The 12684-nt window shown below is 39.1% G+C and overlaps 1 protein-coding gene across 1 annotated transcript; it reads left to right on the top strand.

The window, feature by feature from the left end:
- The first annotated feature begins 1356 nt into the window (after nt 1-1356).
- Nucleotides 1357-12443, top strand: LOC113135533 (synaptic vesicle membrane protein VAT-1 homolog). Its single transcript, XM_026315634.2, has 6 exons — nt 1357-1961; nt 5387-5594; nt 7839-8009; nt 8114-8203; nt 8971-9209; nt 9785-12443. The coding sequence occupies exons 1-6, from the start codon at nt 1581-1583 to the stop codon at nt 9947-9949; spliced, it is 1254 nt and encodes a 417-aa protein (XP_026171419.1). The 5' UTR covers nt 1357-1580; the 3' UTR covers nt 9950-12443.
- The last annotated feature ends 241 nt before the right edge of the window (nt 12444-12684 follow it).

The following is a 12684-nucleotide window of genomic DNA, read 5'->3' on the forward strand; positions in this document are numbered from 1 at the left end:
GGGACAGCTTGAATGAGGTTAAACAACTAAAAGGCAACTCATGACCTTTGCCTTTATATAAAAAGGAGAAAAAAAAGTTTCCCTGCCCTTTTTAAAATCATCTCTATATTTCTCACCCTCTTCTCACTTCCTGTGTGACAAACTCAGCCACCACGACAAAATGAAAAACCAGCTGTGGGATGCAACAATCAGTGTGCACCACTGTATGTGGGTGCATGCCAGGTGACAGAAACAAATAACTGTCATCTTGCAGGTCAGAACCACAGCTATAAATATTTAGTATTTCCTCTATGTAGCTGTATTTCCTCTATTTCCTCTATATAGCTGTGAACTGCAATGGCTTTAAATACACCAGGGTTTCCTTTACCTCACTATTAGACTAATGTCTTACAGTGTCTATTCATGGGAGTTTGTGACTGTCAAATCAGTATCTTCCTTTTGGAGATAGAGATAAATTTCTAAAAAAAATTCCAAACTTGCAATAAGATAAAGGAGCTAAATCCACCACAGGTCAGTACCTATATATGCAAAATTTACTAAAGTGTGTTTGATCACATAAAAACAGGTGATTTCTTTCTATTGTTTTATTATGATGATCAATGACTGAAAAACATTCTTCATTTGCACCCATAGGCAGCAGACAGTCATACTATTTAGAGAGGGAGATGGGGGCTGAACCACGGACCTTTGTGTTTCCTCCAGCTGGGATCTCAACTAATCCAGCTTCTCTTTCCCAGAAATCCAGTGTCCGGGGTTTGAAGCTCTCCGCTGCTCTCTGGTTCTCATCTCTAGGCTTTTTGTCAAAACGGATCGGTCACTTCTTCAGCTGCATCAATTATGCAGAATACAGCTAGAAAACAACCGGAAGTCACACGATTAACTATTTAAAATAAATTCCCTTTTAAAGCGATTTTAAACGACATTGTGTTTTTACTTGAAATCTCATCTAAATTAATGTTAGAAACATACATATGATGCCTACACATTTTCTTATATTTTATGTGCTTTAATACACTAACTTTTTATGTCACCAGGACAATCGTTTTAAAAAAACCGTATGACTATTTATGTATGTATTTTTTATCAACTATAAAAATTAATAACTTCATTTGATGGTTTGCAGAATTATCACGTAGGCTACCTTTAAAGTTTTATGATTGCAGATATATAAATATCGTGATTTAAAATATTTTTGACTAATCAAATTAATTGTGAGTCACTGTCGTAGAGTTTCCTAATGGAGATTACGAAATCAAGGTTACAAAAGCGTATTCGACGGTGGAAGTCTTTTATTGTGAAAATCAAAACCGGAATGTATATTTCGTAATTGCGGGTGTTTTGACGGGCCACTTGTTGAGTGGGGCGCACACAGGAAACCACGCAGTAATAATCAGATTTTGCGAAGGATCCGACTGGTCTTCAGTGAGAGACGCCTCATTTTAGAAGAGTTTGCACCAGAGAGCTTTGCACTCAACAGGCATCTTTCATTTTGCCTCTGGGGGGTTTTAAGAAACGCCCAAACAGCCTGAACTATTTATCTGGACTGAAGAGCCCGAGCGCGCACATCACAAGTGGTGACCATGTCTGGCGAAGAGGCTCCAACTCAGCAGCAACAGCCTGAGCAGGAGAAGACGTCGGATGAACCTCCGGCGGCTGTTGCGGATGCACCTAAGGAGTCCGAGGGCAGCCCTGCAGCCGAGGAGAAGACCCTCTCCTGGCGCTCTCTGGTCCTGACGGGGTACGGGGGTTACGATAAAATCAAGCTGCAGGTGAAGACGCAGAGCAAACCGCAGCTGAAGGCAGGTGAAGTCCTGCTGCGCGTCAAGGCTTGCGGGCTGAACTTCGCCGAGCTGCTGGGCAGACAGGGGCTGTACGATCAGCTGCCCAACCCGCCCGTGACGATGGGAATGGAGGGCGCTGGAGTCATAGAGGCAGTCGGGGAGGATGTGAAGGACAGGAAAGTGAGTAGAGGCCTGCAGACTGAGCGCACACACCCACCAAACGCCGCGGTAGCTTTTGTCAAGCCATGTGCCCAGGGAGTACTTTTCATTTTATTTAAACCAAGCGATATAGTTCACCCACAGGTTGCTGAAAGTGTGCCAGTATAACATGCACCAGATTACTTCTTTCATTATTTTTCCCTTTTCTTTAGTGAAAGTTGTAGAAATCAAGACAACCAGTGAACTCTAGGCCTTTGAAACTGCTTCACTGTTCATTTGAAGTGAATAAATCACTATCTCCTCTCTCTAAAAGCAGCATGGAAAGAGGTCTTGGTGCTGTTTTAAGATTCTGGCATCATGAATAGTGACCATGTTTGATTTACAGTGTCCTTGAAGTGTGTTTCTCTGGCACACCAGAGATAAGAGCGTTCCAGAGGTCAAGTTTCACGTTTTATTTATCAAATCAGTTGAATAGGTGTAAAATATTTATGTGCCATGTATCCGTGCCTGATTTAAATTAATGATATCTGTCAGGGTTTGAGTCCTTCAGTTTATGTCCTTCCTGCTTTTTTTTTTTTTTTTTTTTTTTTGTTGTTTTTTTTTTTTGGAGGTGGTTAAGAGGATCCAGCCAGAGGTTTGTTTGTTTGCTCTGACTGAAGACACCACAAGTTTTTACAGATCCCTCCCAGTTACAACTGTTTTATTTTGTTAATTATGTCATCCTTGTCATCCTTCCATAAAACAGAGAAGCATCTTATTTTAGAATATAAACAGTTTGATCTGCCATCCTTGATAATGTTTCAGGAGTAGAGAAGCATTCAGGAAGCTTTATGTGTTTCATTATTGTGCATCTGTGCCCTTGTTTTTTGCCTCTTATTTTACCTTCCAGTTGAAGTCCCAGGGCCATGCATCATCTGATCTTCTAATAATCCATCCAGAAGAATGTGGATTTGTCGGTGTGTGTGTGTGTATGTGTGTGGGCGTGGGCATGTGTCATTTCTCTCTATGTGGATAGGAAATACAGTCACAAGTTGTGATTTTATTGTGCAGTAGATCTTTGAGGATTCTGGGAATACCTTCAGAACAGCAGTAAACTTGTTCAGCAGCCAGTTTTTCTGAATCACTGCAGGGTTTTTTTTTTTTGTTTTTTTGTTTTTGGAAAATCCCGTGTTTATCTCAGTGATTCAGATGTAGATGTAAAAGAGAAGAAATATCTGGACCATCAACAAACTGGAGGTTGAGGGTTGCACATCAGACATGTTTATGTTTTCATTTTTTTTTGCGTTACCAGAGTTTCTCCTTGTGCCCCAGTGTGAGGATGGAATTTCTCTCCTCCCACAGTACATGCACTACAGTCCTATCCCACCCTCCTCTCATTCTCCCCTTCATCCCTCTCCCTGTTTTTGGAGAACAGGATTCCTATATGGGGATTGTCACGTTCCAACACAAGACGCCACAAAATACCAGCAAATATACAGCAGTGCATGAAGCAGTGTGAAAATCAGGTTGCAGAGCAGGTTAAGGCAAAGAGTTTAAAGTGTTTATGCAATAGTTAGGGTGTGAAATGGAAAATGATCATGCTGAGATTAAGATCCAAAATGTAAGGGCCTGCGTGGGAATGCAGTGGAATACATAGAAGCACAGCAGACAATAGAGTGAATCCAGGCCAAAGTGTTTTCAGATGAGCACAGAGGGGTGTGGCTGTCTTATAAGATGCTTGAAAAGCAGACAGAGCAGATGGGAGGATCCCATTACAGCTGGTCTTTCCAGATTCGAGAGAGTGCATTTCCTTGTTAGAGAAATTTGTGTACAAATCACACTGACAGTGACATGGGTTGATATTGTGGAGGGTGGGAGCAGCAATATTTCAGTGTTAAACTCTTCCACCATCTGAACTTAATGCTCTGTGAGGAGAGGATGTGCAGCGTTGTGTTTCTGTTTAGCTCAGTACTGTGCACATTTTCAGTCCTTCAATATTTTAGAATCAGTGAATTATAAATACTCAGTCTGAAGTGGTGGAAAGTAACTGAATACATTTACTGAAGTACCTATTCGACTCTTTGATGCTTTATATTTCTGCTGTGTTTTTACTAGTAGAGGAGTATGTTTACATTGTTGTAGTGGTACTTGACTTGAGTACTTTTTCCATCACTGTAGTTCTGAATGGATGTGTCTTGTAAAACTAAAACAGAACTCTATTTACTGGTGCTGAAGAAAGATTTCTCTTGCCTGGCACTGAGCAGGTTGGTCTAGTGTGACAGTGATAATTCAGACTGCCCATAAAAGAGGCAGCCAGACGTGACATGGCTCACACCGTGTTCATGTTTTCATCCAGTGATACAAACAGTGGGAAAACATCATTGTCTCACTTAGTTTGCTGGTATGAGGGTTGTACTGACCACACTGTCCTACTGCCGACATCATCTTAGTTACCTAAGCTCGTGTCAGATTTCCAGGAACTGAGCTAAGCCTTTTTAAAAGTGACTACCAAGCATTTTTGAGCTCATCCAATGGGGGACTGGAAGTGTGGAAGTGTTTCATAAGATCAAGGGTTGAGACATTTTATGAACCACAAAAAGGAGCATGTCATTTGTCTGGATTTTTAAAACTAAAACTTGCCAAAATTGAAACTGTCAAGAAGAATTATATAACCCCAGCAGACGTAAACAAAATGTGTTAGTGTGTGAGTGCCTGTTTGTCTGTGGACGTGTTTGTAAATATTTGTGGGTGTGTCATGTTTCTGTTTTCATGTGTTTTGTGTAGAGCAGGAAGGGGGCGTGGCCCTGAGCTCATGAAGCTGTTTTAACAGGAAGCAGCGCAGCAGTCACAATCAGATTGCACTCCTTCCCCCTGCCCTTCACTTTTATTGCCAAGTTTCACAACCCTGGTGAATCTGTCATAACAGCACATCTCTGTCGAAGAAAGTGGGACGCTAAGCAGGAACAGCGTTTCCCATCAATCAAAAGGAACTTAATCTGCACCTATTTTAAGCATTAGTTGATTTATTGCGTCAATCATTTTTTAAAAGCAAAAATGCAGATTTGCTGCTTTTCTGTGACTCGGAGATTGTGATGGGTATTTTTCACAATTTCAGGCAATAAACCAATCAAGTAAAAAAAAAAAAAAGTTTGGCAGATTAAACATTAATGAAAATAATCATTAGTTTCATTTGAAGTGTTTGCTGCCAAAATATGACAAGGTGACATGTGGGTGTTGTCGGAACAGAGCTGTAGTGTAATTACTGACCCTCGTATCATTGAGATACAGAGAGGCATCAGAGGATGTCCTGCATGCTTGACCTCAGTTTGCCTTTTGTTGGCACCAGATGCAGTGTAGAGGGAAAAAAGCTCCACTGTCTAATAACTGAGACAAGTCAATGTGGTAGTAAAACAAGCATCCTCTAAGTAACTTGCTTCTGTCTCATGTCTTCCTGTTTTCTCCCTCAGGTGGGAGATCGTGTCATCGCATTGAGCCGCAGTGGCATGTGGCAGGAAGTGGTTGTTGTGTCCGCTGACCGTGTCTTCCCCATGCCTGAGGAGATGAGCTTCGAGGAAGGAGCTGCTCTCCTTATTAACTACTTGACTGCCTACTTGATGCTGTTTGAGATGGCCAATGTGAAGCCAGGCAAGAGTGTTCTTATTCACATGGCAGCAGGTAAGACACACACGAGGTCTGAATACATCATCTGCCACCGTTTTGTCAAAATCAAATCAGTGTGATGAGAAAGGAAATATTGAAATGATGCTGTCTTGTGCTGCTCATAATAGTAAAGGCACCAAAAATAAAAACTTAAATATTTCCATAGTTTTGCTTCTTTTCTCTTCTGTGGGTTTAGTCTGTAGTTGCTTACAGAATCAGAATTATAATATTAAATGCGATTAATATTCTCAAAGTGGATCAGTGGCATCTACCATGTGGTAAGGCTGGACAGGCGGCCTGCACAATGATTTAACTGGGAAATTTAACCAACGCAACAAACATTTTCCTCAGTCTCCTGGGCAATATGTGAAGAGTCAGGTCACTAATCACTTCCCTCAATGCAGCCGTGTTTCTGTTCTGCAAAATTATTAGCCAAGAGACCATGGGCCACAGGTGAAGCTATACTCTGAGTGTGTGTGTGTGTGTGTGTGTGATGGTCTGATAACAGCTTATTCATAAAATGGCAAACTGGATCATTGTCATTGTCAGGCATGGTTGCTTTGGCAACACCTGACATTTGTTATTGTCTCCAACATCTTTTGGTCATAAAGGTTTTTTGTTTATCAGCCATAATTTCAAAATAAACAATGCACTTTAAAACTCAGCTCTTGGTCAGAAAAAGAGAAATATCAACAACTATATGAAAAATCCAACTGCTGATGAAGGTCATGTGAAATGATCAAAAGCCCCAAAATGCATATTGTTTTATCAACTCAAAGGTCATGAATGAGCTCTGAACCTCATCTTATTTTTTTATTCAATTTAACATTTCATTCTCTTTTAAAAACCAAAGCAATAACTTCATTTGCGTAGAATTCTGAATAAGGTCCTAACAGATTTTCTGTTACCTGTGCCTTACTGCAATCATTTAACAACATTTTAATGTGAGGAAGAGCCAGATCTTCACATGTTCCTTGTGTGAGGATTTTACTGTAGATGGGCGGTGTATCTTTTAAAGCAGACAGTCCAGTTCTTGATTAACTATGGTAATTATGAGCATATTAAAATATGGGAGTGCTGGAACACAATGTTTGTCCATAATTGTGAGCATAGAAAACTGAAAGGTTTGTATTTAAGTTGGTGAAGTTTAACCATAGTAATTATAAACATATTATAATATAATAATGTGCTGGGACACAGTGTATTTCCAATATTTTGAGTATATGAATGAATGGTACTGATTTGTAGTCTGTAGTTACAAAAGCACCATTCATACTGAAATGATCTAAATGACTAATTTTATTCCTTTGGCTGTTTTTGCCTCTGTGGAAAAACCTTAGCATGAATCTAAAACATTAAAAGCTGCTGCAGAATTGATGTTAGTTCAGTATATGAAAACTGCTCCCGAGTCCAAATACGCATGCAAATCATCCTCAGCATCTCCTTATCCACATCAGTCTAGTGCTCTACATCCGCCCCCTCAAAGGCCACAGTTCAGTGTTGAGGAGATCGTTGTCAGCTGAGCTGTATGATTCAGCCACATGACATGAGGTTGAAGAAGAGGGCAGAAGGGAGTGATGATGAGTCTCAGTGAGTCTTAGTCAGTGGTTGTTTCGAAAAAATGTTTCACTGTTCAACAGCACAAGGCCTTAGAGACCAGAAAGCACCATCTTCTAGCTCAGGTTTTTATACCTCAGTCTTCCAAGGACCCACTAACTCTAAAACCATGTGCACTGTAAAACAAAGAATAATGGCACAACTGTCACTGTGGTTATTATTAAAAATTAAACCATAATCACACCTTTGATAAGGCTAAATCTACCATCTCACAATTTAAATCCAGTTTCACCATTTTATTTCCCCTCAAATAGCTTAAAGGTTGTCAAACTCATCTTATGGCGTGTGCTGTATGGTCTGTATCTGTTTATTCTAGCACTGAATCACGTTTACACAATGGTGCATTACAGGTACAGTTCATCTGTCTAACACATTAAAGTTGAAACCTTATATCAGGGTTTACTGAAGCAGATATGAGTCAGCTTGGAAGTCTCTCTATTCAGTGATTCTTCCTATTAGATCAGCACTGTGCTAACACAGCACTTAAAGCCAGTGTAATTTCATTGTTTGATGATTAAATCACTGTATGCACCCCCCACCCCCCAGTGTTTAGTGAAACACTGGGGGGGGGGGGTGAATGCATAAAATCTGCAGTTGCCTCTGTTTGGATTCATCGTGGTGCTACTATCTACACATCTGTAGGTGGTGTGGGTATTGCAGCTACCCAGCTGTGTCAGACTGTGCAGGATGTGACTGTTTTTGGCACAGCCTCAGCCTCCAAACATGAGACCATTTCCCAAGGTGGGGTTACTCATCCCATTGATTACCGCACCAAAGACTATGTGGAGGAAATTCGTAAAATCAGCCCAAATGGTGAGAACCAGAAAAAACACAAAATCTCGCCTTTCTCGTAAGGAAAGTTTATATGTTTATGTTTTATAATAACATCAAATAATGTCTTTTGTTTCTGTCTGCAGGTGTTGACATCGTCCTCGACCCGCTTGGTGGTTCAGACACTCAGAAAGGTTTTAATTTGTTGAAACCTATGGGCATGCTTATAGTGTTTGGTAAGATACAACAACACAGAAAATATGATTCAGGTCTTTGTTCACTTAGTTTAATGAATGTGTGTTTTATTCGAATGACTTTTTTTTTTTAGCAAAAATAAATGGGCATGAAAACTCCTTTGTTCCACACACAAAAGCTATGTATTTGTTTGAAAATGAAAAAATAAGGGTTAATAATCAGTGTTGTCAGTGTTGTGGCATTCTTGTTTCACACATTTCACATTGTATAATTAAAATCAGGACAGTGTAATCTGCTGTAGACAGAAACCAGAGATCTTTTCAGAGTTCAGACAAGCACTGGCCCATTTCCATTCTTCATACTAATTCTAACCAGGTTTTAAACATGATACAATACGATGCAAGTAACAAAACAATTATGTGTTGACATGCACCAATTTCCCACAGTGAAAGGATATGGATGAGCTTCATAATTAGTAAAAGTATGAAATAGTGTATGTTTCTAATATTAAAAAGACAGGAGGAATACCAAGAGAAAAAGCACCAGTAAATTGATACTCCCTGTAAAACATGCAGCTAGAAGTCATCATCAGATGGCCTGATGAAGATGTGATGTCAAATATTACATTTCTGCTCAATAATTCTTTTTTGCAAATGCTTTTATCTTGATATTGTATACTAAATGGAAAATACTTTGAAAATAATCACATGCGTCTAATAAATATGTGTGTGGGATACAGCTCAATTTAAGTATAGCTAACAATACTTCTTCTCTGAGTGACTTCTACTGTCACTATCATTCATTTTAGGTGCAGCCAATTGTGTGACAGGCCAGAAGAAGAACCTGTTGGCCATGGCAAAGACCTGGTACAACCAGCTCTCTCTCAGCACCTTAAAACTGATGCAAGCCAACAAAGCCGTTTCCGGCTTCCACCTCGGCAACATTACTGATGAGCAACTCATCACCAGGACTATGGACAAGCTGGTGGAGCTCTACAGGCAGGGAAAGATCAAGCCCCACATTGACTCCTCCTATCACTTCGAGGAGGTTAGTTTGAGCATGTTTTAAATCCAAAATAAAAAGGAGGTGCTGCTTTTTTTGAAAACACTGTTTGGGCTGCCACGAGACACTTTTTCTTCAAGCTTTTAATACTAAATGCTGACTTTTAATAATAAATGCTTGTTGGTGTTTTTACTTTTCCATCACTCGTGGTAGTTGGACAAACCTCAGTTGGTTGCTAGGTTGCAATCTAAATGTTTGTCATGTCACTATCAGTGGGGGTATCTGTGTTCGAGCATAGACCAGAGTGTGATGCAAGACAACCCCAACTGTGTGTGTGTGTGAGCAGGAAACGGACAATAGCGTCTCCAGGAAATAATAGAAGTTTAGATGAGTTTTGTTTTTATGTCAGTCTTTGCTCCCTGCGATTCATCAGTCACTGCAAAACTGCCCCAGTAAAGTGGGTTTACCAATGAAATATAATCTTGATATGCTGCTGTTTTGAATTGGTTAATTATAGACATATGAGGGAGGGATTTGAATCACAAATGTACTTTAAAAAAACAAAAACAAAACAAAAAAAAAACTGTGCACATCTGTTCTGCCCTCCTGTCGCTCCCCAGGTGGCCGAGGCCATGAGGCGCATGCACGAGCGCCTGAATATCGGGAAAGTCATCCTTCTTCCTGAACCCAAGAAGGAGGAGGAGAAACCAAAGTCCAATGCTGAGCCAGGAGAAAATGTGGAACAAAAAGAGGCCACAGAGGAAGTTAAAGCAGAGAAGGACTGAGAGAAGGATGTCAAGCACTTCCCCAAGTTTCCCTGTTCTTTCATTGTGAAAAGAGGAAAGAAAAGAGAAGAAAACCAAGATGCCAAGAATTGTTTGACTTTGTCAGTATTTCCAAATGTTTAGTAAGTTTTGTTGTGCAATATGTCTATAGTGTAGGGTCTATGTTGGGAACACTTTAAAATAAAACAACACTTTATGTTACCAAAGGATTAATGTATTCTGGTTACAGATGACATGCCCCTGACAACTGCTTAAACATATATGTAATAACAAACAGACCAAGGCTGGTATGTATGAAATTTCTTAAACATTGTCTCAACATCTGCTCATGCTGACTTGTGAGTTAAGAAAAATCTCAATAAAAAGTACATGTCTTTATGCACATCTTGTCATTGTAAAGATCATATGTTGTATGCAAAGGGAAAGCTTTTACAATTGTTGATGTTAATAACAATATTTGCTATTTGGGTTATCATTCATAAAAATGTTGTAGGTTCAAGAAGGACATAGCTACTTTTTTTAGGTCAAAGCCCTAAAAAATGCTTCTATATTATTCACTGACCTTCTTAACTGCTTCTCTTTTTCTAAAATAGTGAACACAATGGTCAGGCCTACAAATTTCATAAAATAATCAGAAGCTCTTAATTCTGAGCATTTTTTTTGGTTTGTTTTTTAATTATACATTTGAGCTCCAAACCATGCATTGACCAACTTCATACATACTGACCCTAGTTCTCTTATTTCTTTATACAAACACTTCATTGTTTTGTTTTTTTTAAATCAGTGTCATGCCTAATATGTGGCGTACTAAATGAAATGTAATCAGAATACATTACAGAGCTTTGGTCATTTCTTTGTTACAGATTATTGATTGGATAAAGGAATTAGTAACTGTAACAGATCAGATAGTTTAATTTTACTAGCCCCAGTGTGTTTTGTCCAAAAATATTACTGTAAGATTTGTTAGGAAAAGCAGTAGTGGTCATTAGTGTAGTTCAACAGTTTGTGATGTACTACTTAAATGGGTAAAAATGTTTTTCCACGTGATGTTAGAAATTTGTCTCTGTAGGGAACAGCCTGGTCAGTATATTTTCCTGCTTTAAATGTTATCTCACTTATATGTGCCATATTTAAAGCCAGCCTCTACCACTGCCATCAAGTCAACTGTGAATAACAATTAGGGGGACTTCCCCCTGCCTTGGCATTCACTGGTGTTTTTTTCCAAACAAAGAGCTGAAACTGTTTGCCAAGCCTTGTGAAAGCAAGTTTTTTTTTGCCTTGATTTTGTCCTGTGGTCAAAGTGCATTCTTAATTGTTTTGTTGACTCTTCAAAAATGAATATTAACAAGTTTACACAACTACAGCACAGTATGTGATGCCTCTGATATTCACAGGGAGTTAAAATTAGGAAGAAAAACTGGCATGCTTTGCTTTTATGACATAATTATGCTTCTTCTGTTGTGCATGTTGTATTTTTCTACTCCATGTTTACAGTAGTTGGAGCTGGATTGTGAAGATTCCATATTCTTTACAGCAGTCATATTAATGTTCTGTTAATTATTGGAAAAGCATGAGTTTTTTGAATGGATGTCCTAAAATAGTAGCAGAGTTTAGGTTCAGTAATTCAAGATGTTTTGTCCAGCTGTGGGTGTAATTTAATGCTGTGACGTAGAATAGGCTACTGAAGTTTAAGAGTTTTCCATCCGTCCACCTCCTCACATTCCTCTGTCCGCCCTCTCAGTCCTGCTTTCTGTCTCTCTGATATCTCCCCCCTCTCTAACATGTGTTGCTTAGATTTTTAAACAGTGCTGATGACAAAGGTTTACAGATAATGCTTTATGTTGTTACTCTTATAGCTTTTTTTCCTTTTCTCTTGGCCACTTGGACATTTATTGTTTAAGTTTGGCCAGGTTTCCTTCTTCTAGCATGAAGTAAGATCTGATGTGGATTTGGAGTGGGAACTGGAGTGTGACTGTAGGTCTGAAAAATGTCCAGTGTGACTTTTTATAGTACTAAGGGTTCTGGGGTGTTTTTGGTCTTGTGAACCCATTATTCTGGTGCATACCTACATGATAGATGGAAACGTACAAACTCAGAGTGGCAGGTTAACTACTGAAAATACCAAATAGTGGAGGAGTTTAATTGGTCAGCATTGGTAGAAAAATAAGTGTCAGAAGTCTGTGAAAACTAAAACATTAGAAAGAAGTCATGTTTGCAATCGTATTATGAGAACAGTACACCTGTTGTGTATTCCCTCATGCTGTCAGGGACATCTAGTGGTCAGAAAAAAGTGGTGCCTTTGAAAAAGTCATTCATATTCTCCCTGGTGTTGCCTATGAACAAAATGTTCTACAGCCTGATTTGTCAAATGTAAAACATTGTGAAATATGCTGCCTTCCATCTGAAAATAGCTGAATGTAAAACCATCCTGCTTCTAATTCATCCTGATCATTTTTACAAATGTTTTATACGTTAAAATAACAGTTTGATTAAAGCCTTAACAAGTCCAAACCCTTCAAATATTTTAATGTCATGTTCTGAATATACTCATTCACACAGTTTATCTTTTTATTGTTTTTGTTTTTTCCTAAAATAACTACATTATGCATGACTTTAATTTCCAAAATGGTGGTGCTGAGAGATGCAGTGTGCTGCTGAATTTATGATGCTCCTAGAACAATTCTGCCTTTTTGATAATGCACATTTGCAGAGGCCTTTTGTCTTCATATGCCACT

The sequence above is a fragment of the Mastacembelus armatus genome, chromosome 19 (genome assembly GCF_900324485.2).
Source record: "Mastacembelus armatus chromosome 19, fMasArm1.2, whole genome shotgun sequence".
Lineage (NCBI taxonomy): Eukaryota > Metazoa > Chordata > Actinopteri > Synbranchiformes > Mastacembelidae > Mastacembelus > Mastacembelus armatus.

What these genes read in the sequence shown, in the direction of transcription:
- LOC113135533 (XM_026315634.2), top strand. Translation starts at nt 1,581, where the DNA reads ATGTCTGGCGAAGAGGCTCCAACTCAGCAGCAACAGCCTGAGCAGGAG. An exon ending in TCTTATTCACATGGCAGCAG is followed by an intron (nt 5,595 to 7,838) that starts GTAAGACACACA and finishes ACACATCTGTAG; the next exon opens with GTGGTGTGGGTATTGCAGCT. An exon ending in TCGTAAAATCAGCCCAAATG is followed by an intron (nt 8,010 to 8,113) that starts GTGAGAACCAGA and finishes TTCTGTCTGCAG; the next exon opens with GTGTTGACATCGTCCTCGAC.